This window comes from Peromyscus eremicus, chromosome 1, assembly GCF_949786415.1.
Source record: "Peromyscus eremicus chromosome 1, PerEre_H2_v1, whole genome shotgun sequence".
Lineage (NCBI taxonomy): Eukaryota > Metazoa > Chordata > Mammalia > Rodentia > Cricetidae > Peromyscus > Peromyscus eremicus.
Genome location: NC_081416.1, coordinates 4,674,837 through 4,687,369, shown reverse-complemented (window position 1 = coordinate 4,687,369; position 12,533 = coordinate 4,674,837). Strand labels below are relative to the sequence as shown.

At 50.4% G+C, this 12,533-nt stretch overlaps 1 protein-coding gene across 1 annotated transcript in view; it reads left to right on the top strand.

Moving 5' to 3' along the window:
• Nucleotides 1-12,533, top strand: part of Vwa2 (von Willebrand factor A domain containing 2) — a 31,917-nt gene that overhangs the window by 14,546 nt on the left and 4,838 nt on the right. Inside the window, exons 5-10 of the mRNA XM_059245845.1 lie at nucleotides 2,139-2,330; nucleotides 5,971-6,104; nucleotides 6,640-6,772; nucleotides 8,458-8,513; nucleotides 10,583-10,690; nucleotides 11,605-12,177. Of these exons, the coding sequence (XP_059101828.1) occupies nucleotides 2,139-2,330; nucleotides 5,971-6,104; nucleotides 6,640-6,772; nucleotides 8,458-8,513; nucleotides 10,583-10,690; nucleotides 11,605-12,177 (1,196 nt within the window). The remainder of the gene's footprint in view (nucleotides 1-2,138; nucleotides 2,331-5,970; nucleotides 6,105-6,639; nucleotides 6,773-8,457; nucleotides 8,514-10,582; nucleotides 10,691-11,604; nucleotides 12,178-12,533) is intronic.

Sequence of the window (12,533 nt, the reverse complement as noted above, 5' to 3'; positions counted from 1 at the left end):
CACACTGTTTCCACTAGCCCTCACAGAAGAAAGAGTTTGATTTATCCAACTCTGAGCTCTGGATCTACCCTGGTTTCCACTAACCCCTGTCCTAGAGCCCAGTGACATCCTGCCAAGGTCTCTTGTCCCAGACATTCATAGCCATCAACTTCAGTTTCGAAGGCCCTGAGCCCTGAGGTCCTTTTCCCAGTCAAAGGCCTCTGTCAGCTCACCTGTCTTCTCCAGCATCTGAGGCCCCACACGGGCACAGCAGAATCCTGGTGGATTCTGAAGCCCCCGGGGTCTCGTAGGAAGCATTTATGACATTATCATCCCAGACTGTTTATCCAGCCCTTTTCTCTGCCCTGGGTCCCCCAAACAGGAGGAATGGAAGCCATACTCAAAAAAAGTACAAAAGGAAAAAGCTTTGAAGAGCTAACTATGATGAGAATGTCTCCATGTACCTACTGGTCATTTGTATACTTTTGCTGGCGAAATGGTCTATTTAAGAGGTTTCTTCTGGGGATGATAAAAATGAAAAAAAAAAATGTGTGGATGGGTGGATGGGAAGAGATTCTGAAGCATCATCACTCAGCACCTGCACTTACCACACGCTCCCTAACAGTTCTGGCCCACGCCTCTTTTTCCAGCTTCATTGAGGATATATATTATCGTTCATGACATGACATCACAAACACATTAAGAATGCCAGAGGAAGGAGCTCAGTGAGATGGCTCAGCACATAAAGGCACTCGCTGCCCTGTCTGATGACCTGAGTCCAACTCCTGGGACTCATGTGGTAGAAGGAGAAAACCAACTCCTGCAAGATGCCCTCTGCTCCCCACATGCATATCATAGCATGCATGTTCCGACATCCCAATAAATAAATAAATGTAAGGAAAAAAATTTTAAAGTCCCAGAAGAGGCTGCAGGGGGTCGATGAAGGAGCCCCTTTGTCTAAACAAGTTCAGCTCTTCTTTGGGGATGAGTTGAACACTTCTGCATCCTCTCCGACTGTGAGGCAACAAACAGAGCAAGGAGGCAGTAGCTCTCTGTGGGCCCCAGCTTTGGGGTCAGTGAGGACATCACAGTGAAGATGTGCTTGTGTGCACTGAGGCAGAGGAGTGGTGGTCCAATGGAGGCAACAATGACTTCCCCATGCCCTTCTTTCTCCGACTGGTTAGGAAAGCGCTTCTTATACCCCTGGTCTGCTAGCTTTTCCGGACCAAGGGCAGCCTCCTGTTATGAAGCCTCTGACTACTGAATTCTTGCTGCTTTACGGGCTGTTTTAGAGGTGCCAGTCCAGCCTCCCAGTATTGTCCCGGCAGCGATGACATCAGAGAATGTAAACAGTGGCTGGTTCTTGGATGTCAGAGCTCCTGGATAGCTAGCATGCACTAAAGTGAGCCTGGCTTTCCAAATAGCCACTGGGAGGAGAGGTGCCTAGCCAGGGGGACCATGGCAGATCTGCAGGAGGCAGAGCTGTCTTTAGTGTAAAGGTAAATCTCTCTCTCTCTCTCTCTCTCTCTCTCTCTCTCTCTCTCTCTCTCTCTCTCACACACACACACACACACACACACACACACACACACACACACACACACAAAGAATGAGAGCAAGCAACTGAAAGAACAGGCAGGCTGTATCCATGTTTCCAGTAAGTTGGATGTTTGGACATAAGAATGGCAGCAGGACCCTCTCAGAGGACCAAATTAAAGGCAGATATTGTCTACAAATATAGTGTATATGTCTGATATATATACTGTGTATGTATGTACATACCCGCTCCATCCATCAGCATCACAGAGTGATGAATGATGTCTCAACCATGCTATTCATGTGGTTAACCACTGTAGTGATTCCATCCCCTTCACAGTTGCCCATGTTGGAGAGACTCTCCTCAGCTAAGATTTGGCCTCAGTAAGCTGACAGTTCACTAACTTTAGATCCATTGTGATGAGTTAACAGTTCTGGCTGGATGACAACCAAAGCCAGCTGGCGGCCTGGTGAGTCTATTTTTGGTTTGGATGGTGGAAATGTCCCTTTGAGCCTTTGCTAGGAGTCACTGCTCTTGCCCTACCCACAGGAACCCATTTGCCTCTGGGCTCTCTTCCAAACGTCCCCCACTCACTTCTTCCTTGTCTTCCTCCTGTCTTCAGAGGCGGGCGCACAGAGACAGGCCTCGCTCTGAAACGCCTGCGCAGAGGGTTCCCCGGAGGCAGAAACGGTGCTGTGCCCCAGCTCCTTATCATCATCACGGATGGCAAGTCCCAGGGGCCCGTGGCTCTGCCAGCTAAGCAGCTGAGAGAAAGAGGCATCGTTGTGTTTGCTGTAGGGGTCCGGTTTCCCAGGTAAGTACCTCAGTCAATCTGTATCAGCCCTCACGCAGGGGGGCCAACATGGCCAAAAGACTTCACAGCCACTGCAAGACTGGGGGTCTAGGAGAACTTATTGGTCTTTGTGTCTCTAACTTGTTTTGCTGGTTCTGGCTACAGTGCACAGCACATCCCAACCTTTGAAAGCACTGGGTTTTCATGCTTCCCTCTGCTTTTAGCTGAACAGTTGGTTGTAAGCATCAGAAATCAACTCAAACTCATTTAACAAAAGTAGAAATCAATGGAATCACCACCTCATTTCCCCATGTGGGTCAGCTGCTCCTCTGGGAGGTCAGAGCCATGGGTTTCATTGCTGCTCAACTCCACCCTGTCCATCACACGTCTTTCAGCCTGGGAAGGTTAGGGTTAGGAGATGGGGTCATGGACAGCATGCCAACCCACAACTTCACATCTCAACATTGGGTGGAGGGCCAGAGGAGAGGGAGTGGGGAGGACACCATCTCTAGCCTCTGCTAGCCCAGTTCTGATCAGCCTGAGTCACATGTACACCTGGTGCTGGCAATGGGCAGGGAGTCTATGAGAGGTCTATACTCCTCCTGCCGCCCTCATCCAGGTGTGGGGCAAATCTGCATTCCTGGAAGAGAGTGCCACATCTCACACACACACACACACACACACACACACACACACACACACACACACGGTCTCAACCTTAAAAATGGACATGTACCTAGTCCTTGGGTCTCTAATTGTGGGTTTTAGGTGAGATAACTTGGAGCTGGGCACCATGCTTACATTTAGAAATTTGATCTTTTCTCTCAGTTTCCTCCTCATGTTGACACTGGTATGGGTTCTTAGAATAGAGACTGTACAGATGCCCATCTCATTGGAAATAACTGGACAGTAAGACATGTGACTTCAGGTGGAAATGGTGGAAAAGGGTAAGGGTAAGGGTTGGTGGGGGCAGGGTGGTAGCTTTGTTAGAAGGGGAAGCTGCCGAGGCTGCTTTGAGGAATTTTTGTTTAAACAGGCAAGGTAGGTGGTACCAAAGACCTAGGCAATAGCTGTGGGTAGGAGCTCAAACAAGTAAGCTTCTGAATTGCAAGAAATACAGAGTTGAAGTGTGATCCTAATTAGTCTTAACAATAAAAACCTGGAGTCAGATATCGAGGCTGAAAGCTGAAAGATCAGAGCATAGCAGCCACCACTAGAAACTTCTTACCTCTACGAATCCTTAGACTGAATGGGGGACCCTCGAGATCCTGTCTCTCCCTCCCTAGTGGTGGGAATAAAGGTGTGAGCCTCCTGTGTGCTGGGATTAAGGGTGCGCACCATCACCGCCTGGCTCTGTTTCTCTTTTAGACTGGTTCTATCTTGTGTAGCCCAGAGTGGCCTTGAACTCCTGATCTTCCTGCTTCCTCCTCCCAAGTGCTGGGATTAAAGGTGTGTGCCACCACTGCCTGGCCTCTATGGTTAACTAATGGCTAACTCTGCCCTCTGATCTCCAAGCAAGCTTTGTCATAACACAACACGGAGTGGGCAAGGGAGTCCATGAGTACTCTGTTGTGGATGCTGGATGATGGCTCACTGGATAAGAGTACATGCAAGGGTGAGGACCTGAGTTTGGATTCTCAGCACCCATGTTTAATAAAAGAAAAAAGGGTGCAGCTACATAGGTCTGTAACCCCAGAGCTATAGGGACAGTGACAGAAGAATCTGTAGGAGTTGCTGGCCATCAGCCTTATGCCAGCCCAAGATGTGCACACATACACACCGTACCCCACTGTACATACACGTGCACATATACACCCCCCACACACACCCACCCCACAATACCCCCCCACACAAACCACACACCCCACCCCCATGCTATACTTATATATACCATACATACACCACACACACCCACACTACACACATACCACACACATATCCCTCATATACCACACACACTACATACATACACATACACCCACACCCACACCACACACACCCCACACTTACCCCCTCTACACACACACAAACATACAGATTCTATTTTAAACTCTGTTGTGGGTATTGCTGAAGACTTTGGAGTTTATTGTGAGCAGAATGGAAAGCTCTTTGGGGTTTGGGGACAGAAATGACATTTTCAGATAGTCACACTGGCTGGGGCACTAGGGTGGAGGCTAGTGCCCAGCTAGACCAGAGACAGTTCTGTTCAAAGGACTAAGCTGCTGGGGTGTGCTCGGGCATGCTGGGGCGTGACGGCATGCTGGGGCATGTTGGGGCACCGGGGCATGGCTGGACCTGAGGTGCATTGTGAAGGCAGAGCCACTGAGTCAGGTTGGATTGGGAGTGGAGAATGGAGGATTTTGGCCTGAACCCTAGAGTGGACGGTGGTGCCATGTCCTAACACAGCAGAGATGAAGACAAGATATTTGAAAGAATGCTGGTTCCATCTGTGCCCCCTTTCCTGCCAACTGAGTCTCTTTGCTGATGCTTCTCCACTCTGGCTAGCACCTGAATTCCTAGGGCAGCTTTTGAGAATGACTATTGTTGGGCCAGAACAGTGGAGGGAGGACAGGAAGGCCACATCTGAGAAGCCCCCTTCTGTGTGCCCAGGGATAACTGGGTACTGGGTGAGAAGTTTGGCCTCCATGGAGAGTTTGGCACTCGTGAAGTTTGGAGGGCGATGACTTTCTGGTTCTGTCTGGCTGAATTTCAACAGTGGGTTTCTTCTCTTCACATCATGAACTATCTCATCTTCGTGAATTTTTAAGATATTTGTTCCTTTGTGTCGGGGGCTGGGCACACACGCATGCCACGGTATACTTGTGGAGGTCAGAGGACAACTTGCAGAAGTCAGTTCTCCCTTTCCACCATGTGGGTCCCAGGGATCAAACTCAGGTCATCAGGCTTGGCATGAGTGCCCGTACCCACTGAGCTTCTCACTGGCTCTTAAACAAACAAACAAACAAACAGACAAACAAACAAAGAAATTAACATTTGTTTGCCATATTCCAAAAAGATTCTCATTGTTATCTCTTCTTATGACCTAGGGTCGTCCTGAATACCATTTTGTCCCGGGCACTAGTGGTGACACCCTCTGGACACTGAGGGATTCTGGCTACATCCCCTCCACAGCTGCATATCACTGGCCTTGGGGATCCTATATCCCATCTCAATGTTCTGCTGCCACTGGACGTCCTTATGTGCTTTTCTCTTCCTCATTTCAGACAGCTTTCTCTCATTGCTAGCTGGTTTTTCTTAAGAAATTAATATTAAACTTAAAAAAACAAATAGAAAGGAATGTGTGACAAAAAAAGATACATTAGAAATGTATGTATACATTTGTGTGTGCAACTATGTAAGGAATTCCCGTAGTTACAGAGTTTTGTTTTTCTTATCAACTATGACTTTCAGAAAGGCCAGTTGAATCCCTTAAGCATTCTGTCTTGAATACGAGCTGACTGGTCTGAGGATGAAGATTTTAGCACAGCGTGGCCCACAGCTGGGCTTCCTTGAGAACTTCCTGAGTTTACTTCTCAGTCTCACGGGACAGATGAGGTTGCTATGAAGTGACTTCTGGGTCAGTGGGATGGTTCTGTGGTCCAGGAGTTAGGTAGGCAGGGAGAGAGAGGGCATGATATCAGCTGTTGGAATTTCTCCCCAGGTGGGACGAGCTGCTCACACTGGCCAGTGAGCCAAAGGAGCAGCATGTGCTGTTGGCTGAGCAAGTGGAGGACGCCACCAACGGTCTCCTCAGCACCCTGAGCAGCTCAGAGCTCTGCACCTCCGCTGATGCAGGTAGGACTGGGCAGCCTGCGTGGGAACGGCCTTGACCCTAAGGAACTCAGGTTCCTTAGGCAAGGGCCTCCCAGGAGGGTTGGTAAGAGAGGCAGGCAGGCCCTGTCCTGGGCACTCTGTTCTTTCTCCCTGTGGCTGGCCTTGTGGGTTTCCACTTGTATCTATGGGTTAAGAGGAACCTGGGTTTAGGGTCAGACTTGGTAGGGCTCTCTCCTGTTGGGGAGAAAGAACTGAGTCTACACCCCTCCTTGGCTGCATGGAGGAACTCAGGGTGGTTTTGAGCTTAGGACTCCTGTTGGGGTCAATCCCAGAACTAGAGGAACACCCATTAGAAAGTACTTAGGTGCATGCTCCATGTGGAGTTCTGGCCGGAGGGAATCCTGAAACTGCCTCACTTTGGTGCTCTGCCCCAAGAGAGGCCACAGGTTCCACAGTGAGGGGTAGAGTAGGACCCCACAGCAGCCACTCTAGAGAGCAGAGGCAGAGGCAAGCAGCATCCCTTGTCTTAATGGGAGGGGACTGTCTTCTGACACAGATTGCAGGGTGGAAGCTCACCCCTGTGAGCGCAAGACCCTGGAGACCGTCAGGGAACTGGCTGGCCATGCCCTGTGCTGGAGGGGATCGAGGCAGGCGGATGCTGTGCTGGCTGTACGCTGCCCCTTTTACAGGTTTGTCCACGTGGTCTGGGGCAGAGACATGGCACGGGGTCCGTCCCCATAATTCCGAGTGCTCTAAAGCTGTAGGGAGGTCAGCACTCTGGGTCCTGATGCTGGACACGGCTGGACAACTGGTAACAGAAAAGTAGGAGACATAGGAGGAGGCCAGGGATGGACTCTGAGGAACAGGGAGGACACATGCTGTGGGTCTGTCAGTCTCCTGAACACTTACAGTGGCCTGCCTTGGGGGCTGCGGGTAGGGTAAGGGTAGTGTTGCATTGGAAATAGAAGCCAGGGAGAGCCTGGAGGGGGAGAGGGTGTTTGTATCTAGACCTGGGGGAGGTAGGGACAATCAACATGCAAGTTCTGTGGACATAACAAAGCCTGGGGGATGGTGTCACACACATACACACACACACACACACACACACACACACACACTCACACACACACTTTCTAAACCTTCAGAGTTTTCTAAGCAGAGATTTGGACCTCTATGAGGCCAACAAGAGCAGACTGGGTCCGGGGAGATTTTTCTTTGAGCAGTTGGCAATTTAATGAACTTTTTATTCCAGCAACTTCTCACGGTCTCCCTTGACATGTTCTATCAGTGTCCTTTGAGTCTTATCTCTCCCCCCTCCCCCCCGGAGGTCCTATCGCAGAGGCTGTCTGTGAGCCTGTCTCCAGGTAGACAGCCTTCACAGAAGGAGTCCTGTTCAGAGAGTGGCCCGAGGCCCTAAGCCTCCTGAGGTGAGGCCATGTCAGAGGCTGTGGCCTGCCAAGAGGAGGCATTCTACCCAGCAGTCAGGAGCACTTTCTGCCATGGCAGAGCCCTCAGGTGAGGGGTGGAGCTGTGATGGCATGGCTTTGGAGTCAGATGGCCACTGTTCCGATCCCAGGCTCATGCTACTTCGGCTGCAGTATGAGGGGACACCTAACACGTGGCTGTCCCAAGTATGGTGGCTTCATGTTACAGCAGAACGCTAGTTTTCGAGAGGACTCAAGAAAACATCAAGTATGGTGTTTTTCAGAGCCTCTTTGAGCTTTGGGGTCTTTTGTGGACACCGGTCTAGATGTACGGAAGCGGCAGGGTGAAGGGACAGGGCTAGGATGCTGGGGGTGGGTGGCCTGGCATCACGGTTATTCAAGCCCTCATCATCAGAGCTCCCCAAAACTCAGCTGAGAACTACAGATAGCGTTCTGATACGGAAGAGGGAACTGCAGACCAGAAGGAATACGCCTGGTCACCTAGCCGAATCCAGACCCAGATTCCCAGATTGCCACCTCCCTGCACTGTGAGCCTCTTGTAATGACGATGGTGATGATAAATCTGTTCCCAGTGGGGATTTTTGCTCACATACATTTCTAACTTGTTTGCTCATTTTTCAAGACAGGGTTTCTCTGCATAGCCCTAGCTGTCCTGGAACTCACTCTGTAAAACAGGCTGGCCTCAATCTCAGAGGTCCCCCGAGTGCTGGGACTAAAGGCGTGCACCACCATGCCCAGCTACATTTCTAACTTTTGATATGACAGCTAGTTAATACCTTTTTTTTTCTTTTTTTTCTTTTTGAGGACGGAGGGAAAGGTTCTGGGTAGTTTGAAACATTCCCTACTTAATATAAGAAGGAAATGAGCGTTTACTGCTATGATCTCCAATACCTTTGGCCATCCTACCACTGTGTTTCCTTGACTTGTAGCTGGAAGAGAGTGTTCCAAACACACCCTGCCACCTGCCATAGGACCATCTGTCCAGGTATGATGTGACTCTTGGACCCACCAGCTCTCTGTGAGGCCAGTTTATAAAGGGACAGTCCTGACCAGAGGTAGGGTTGAGTTCCTGGGCAAGAGGGATGGGTGTTTAGTGGCCAAGGAGTGTGTCCTGCTATACTTAATCTTCATCTGCTTGATGGCATATTTTCACTGAGAAGTGACTGATTGATGGCTTGGAATTATTCCCCTTAGCCAATGTACTTTTCATCAATGAGAAACACCCTGAGTATCAAAAAGACAAATGGCCTCACATTTGTTTAACATTATCTAGAATTTAAACTTGGGGCTAGACACCTGAGTGGTTTTCACCTCTGTCAAGTGGAGGTGAGGTTTACGGTATCGCTCTCTCACTGTGTGCTGTGGAAGGCCTCATTCCTGGATCCTATTGAGATCCAGGTTTACAGATTCCTCTTCCACTATCCACCATAGAAGGCCTCATTCCTGGATCCTACTGAGATCCACTAGGTATTGCTTGTAGAAGGGCTTTATCACTGTAAAGTCCCACACAGGAAGAACCATTAAGCATCATTCCCCATGGTCCCCAGTGTGCTCCCCATGAAGAGGTGTCCTACAAGCAAACATCGTCTCTGAGTGTTGTGTGTCATTTTGTGGGCTTGTCTCACCCAGTGAGATAAGGAACGCGGACAGCAGTTTTCAGGCAGGGAGGGGAGGTCCCCAGCCTGGGGCAGACAAGCCCCTTGGCACATCCTTTCAAAGTGTTGAAGCCCCAACATCACTGGTCTCTGATATGGAGGAGAAACTGACACTGAGACCATGGCTGTGGAGAAGCTGTGGACCCCAAGTGACCTGAGCTTGAGTCTCTGTTCTGCCTTGCACAGTCACCTGACTTTCAGTGAGAGACTTCTGCTCAAGGAGCTGCAGCTTCCTGTCTGCAAATGGAGGTTAAACAGGAGTTTTCTTGTCTTAAGGTGGCTGTGAGGATGAAATGAGGCCTTGCTTGGGTTGTGGTTAGCCCAGGTCTCGTCCTCATGACAGATGTTCAATTAAAAGTCTCTGTTGCTATAGTTCCTGAGCCCCCGAGAGTTCCCCACGATGCCCAAGCTGCTAGGACAGCAGGCCAAGGAGAGTGCACAGGATTTGCCTCAGCAGTTTCTATCATTGAAAAGTCTAGCCTTTAACCACAGTGATGTAGCCAGCAAATGATAATATACTAATGTTTTTAAGGAAAAAAAAAATGCCAGCTTCAATGGCAATACACTCAGCTATTCCCTAAGCTCACACTAACGCGTGAAGATCCTTCCTGTTCTCTGTGACATTGGGAGGAAGGCCATGGGGGTTTAAACTGCATTTCAATAACTGGTAAGGAGCAAGGAACTCGGGGAATTAGTGACCCCAGAGTACCGTTGATCCGACACTTTAGAACGGCCCAACTTTGATTACACTGTGCTTTCCTGTGCTCCACACCAGCCTTGCGGAGGTAACCCTCCCGATCTGATTACTACACTAGGACATCCCAGGGGTTAGTGTGCTTTATGTCCACTGATGACATCGTAGGAAAAGTATGAGGACAGTGAAGCCTGTGGGGGTGAGTCAAGGTGCCCATGGAAGCAGAGGCAGCTGCATTCATCACTGGGTGGCCTGACTGCAGTGTGATGAAAACTCATTGCTCTTCTGTGCCGGGAGGCAGAAGCCTTAGACAACCATAGGTAGTTCTTTAATAAAGAAAGGGGCCCATCAGCCCACAGCCATGCAGTTTCTACCTTGATGCTACTGAGATCACCGTCCTTAGTAAACTCAAGTGAAACACAAGTTAGTCATTATGGCCCCTCTGGGCCCTTTCAGCAGCCTTTAGAAAATGATGGCCAGTATCCTAATACCACAGTGGGAGCACAGCTCCATACTCATCCTTGAGTAGCCTCTAATTGTCTTGGGCCTTGCCAAGGTCTTCTAACTGTGCCCAGTCCCTCTTCTAGGTATTTGATCCTTTCTTGGCTGTTCTCCTATAGATGGTGCAGGCAGGGACCTCCCATCAGTCAGTACTCTCCACTCTGTGCCTGTGTTCTTGGCTTTTGATGAGTATTTCTCTGATAGGCCCCTGTGACTCCCAGCCCTGCCAAAATGGAGGCACATGCATTCCAGAGGGTGTGGATAGGTACCACTGCCTCTGCCCGCTGGCATTCGGAGGGGAAGTCAACTGTGGTATGTATACCTGGGATTCCCAAGATTGACTACCTGGGGGCAGGTAGGGCCTGGGTCCGTCCTTCTTGTCCCCTGCTAGCTGCTGGGTAGAAAGCCGCCTTTTTAAGCCACCTTCTTTCCCCGTCGCCTTCTTTCCCCGTAGCCCACTGATCTGTCATATAGCGCAGCCTCAGATACTCCATGATTAATCCAGATGTTGGCGCCGGCAGAGCCGTTGAGTAGCCGCTGCCTAATGTCTTAACATGTCTGTGGCTCCTTTCATATCTCCTACCAAAGAGGAGTAAGGAGCTCTGACTTCTTTTGGTTTTAAAGCCATGAAGGTTCCATGAGCCGCAGCTCCTGGAGGCGTATGTGCAGGGGAGGGCAGAGTTTAGATAAGCTTTATGTGAGGTGCCCAGCACAGTGCCCGGCACACGGTGAGAGCTGTTAAGTACCTTTTACAAATGTGCTGCTGCCGTAGTCGGCAATCCATATGGAACAAGGGAATCTCGTACCTCAACCCTACTCAAAGTCAGTCCAGGATGATAGCTGTACATGTAAAAAGCAGAACAGGGAAGCTTCTAGAAGAAGTGTAGGAACGTATTTCCGTGACCTTAAAAGCTGACAAAGCTATCTCAGGGCTCGAAGGGCACTAACCACATGGGGGCTAAGGTCAGAGGGTAGGTGCATTTTGCTTTACGAAAAGCAGTTGTACTGCATCCCTCAGCAGAGGCTGGAAGCAGCGGTCTACCTCTGTCTCTTCTGTCTCTGTCGTGAGCATGGGACACTTACACCCAGGGGCGCCAGTCTCTCCCCTCCAGTGTCTTCCTGTGAGGTTCCTTGTGCTGGAAGTGGTGTGGAGGCATCTCAAGTGGGGCTGGTCTGCACACTGCAGTGGCCCTAGATGACGGTCTGTATCACTGTGATTCTGACAGCCCCAAAGCTGAGCCTGGAATGCAGGATCGATGTCTTCTTCCTGCTGGATAGCTCTGCAGGCACCACTCTGGAGGGCTTCCGGCGGGCCAAGGCCTTCGTGAAGCACTTCCTGCAGGCCGTGCTGAGTGAGGACTCTCGGGCCCGCATTGGGGTGGCCAGTTACAGCAGGGATCTGATGGTGGCTGTGCCTGTCGGGGAGTACCAGGATGTGCCAGACCTGGTCAGGAGGCTTGACAGTGTTCCCTTCCATGGTGGTCCAACCCTGACTGGCAGTGCCTTGCTGCAGGTGACAGAGCATGGCTTTGGGACTGCCAGCAGGACAGGCCAGGACAGGCCACGCAGAGTAGTGGTTCTGCTCACTGAATCACACTCACAGGATGATGTGGCTGGGCCAGCAGATCACGCAAGGGCTCGGGAGCTACTCCTCCTGGGCGTGGGCAGTGAGATCGTGCAGGCGGAGCTAGAGATCATCACAGGCAGCCTGAAGCACGTGATGGTCTACGCAGACCCTCAGGACCTATTCAGCCAGATCCCGGAGCTACAGAGGAGGCTGTGCAGCCAGCCACGGCCAGGTAAAGTTGTGCAGCCTAACCTAGGGCTGGCTTGTCGGCAGGCAGGGCCATCTTTCTTCTGGGCACCACTAACCATTCTTTTCTCTAGTGCTTGTGCTGGGGACTAGAATCATAGTCACACGGCCAGCAGGGACTGAGTGTAGCACTCTGTGGGGACTTCCTGTGAGGACTAGATAAGACAAGCCACACATACCCTCAGCATGTCCAAGCACTCTGCCCATCATTGCTACTTACTAACTATGCTTGATCATTGTTATTAGTCTTCAGGAGTTCTGAGTCTACCAAGCCTGCTTGAGGACAGTGGCTTCTTCCTGGCCTCTCTGTTGGTAGCTCATTAAAGAGAAATGCATTGTTGG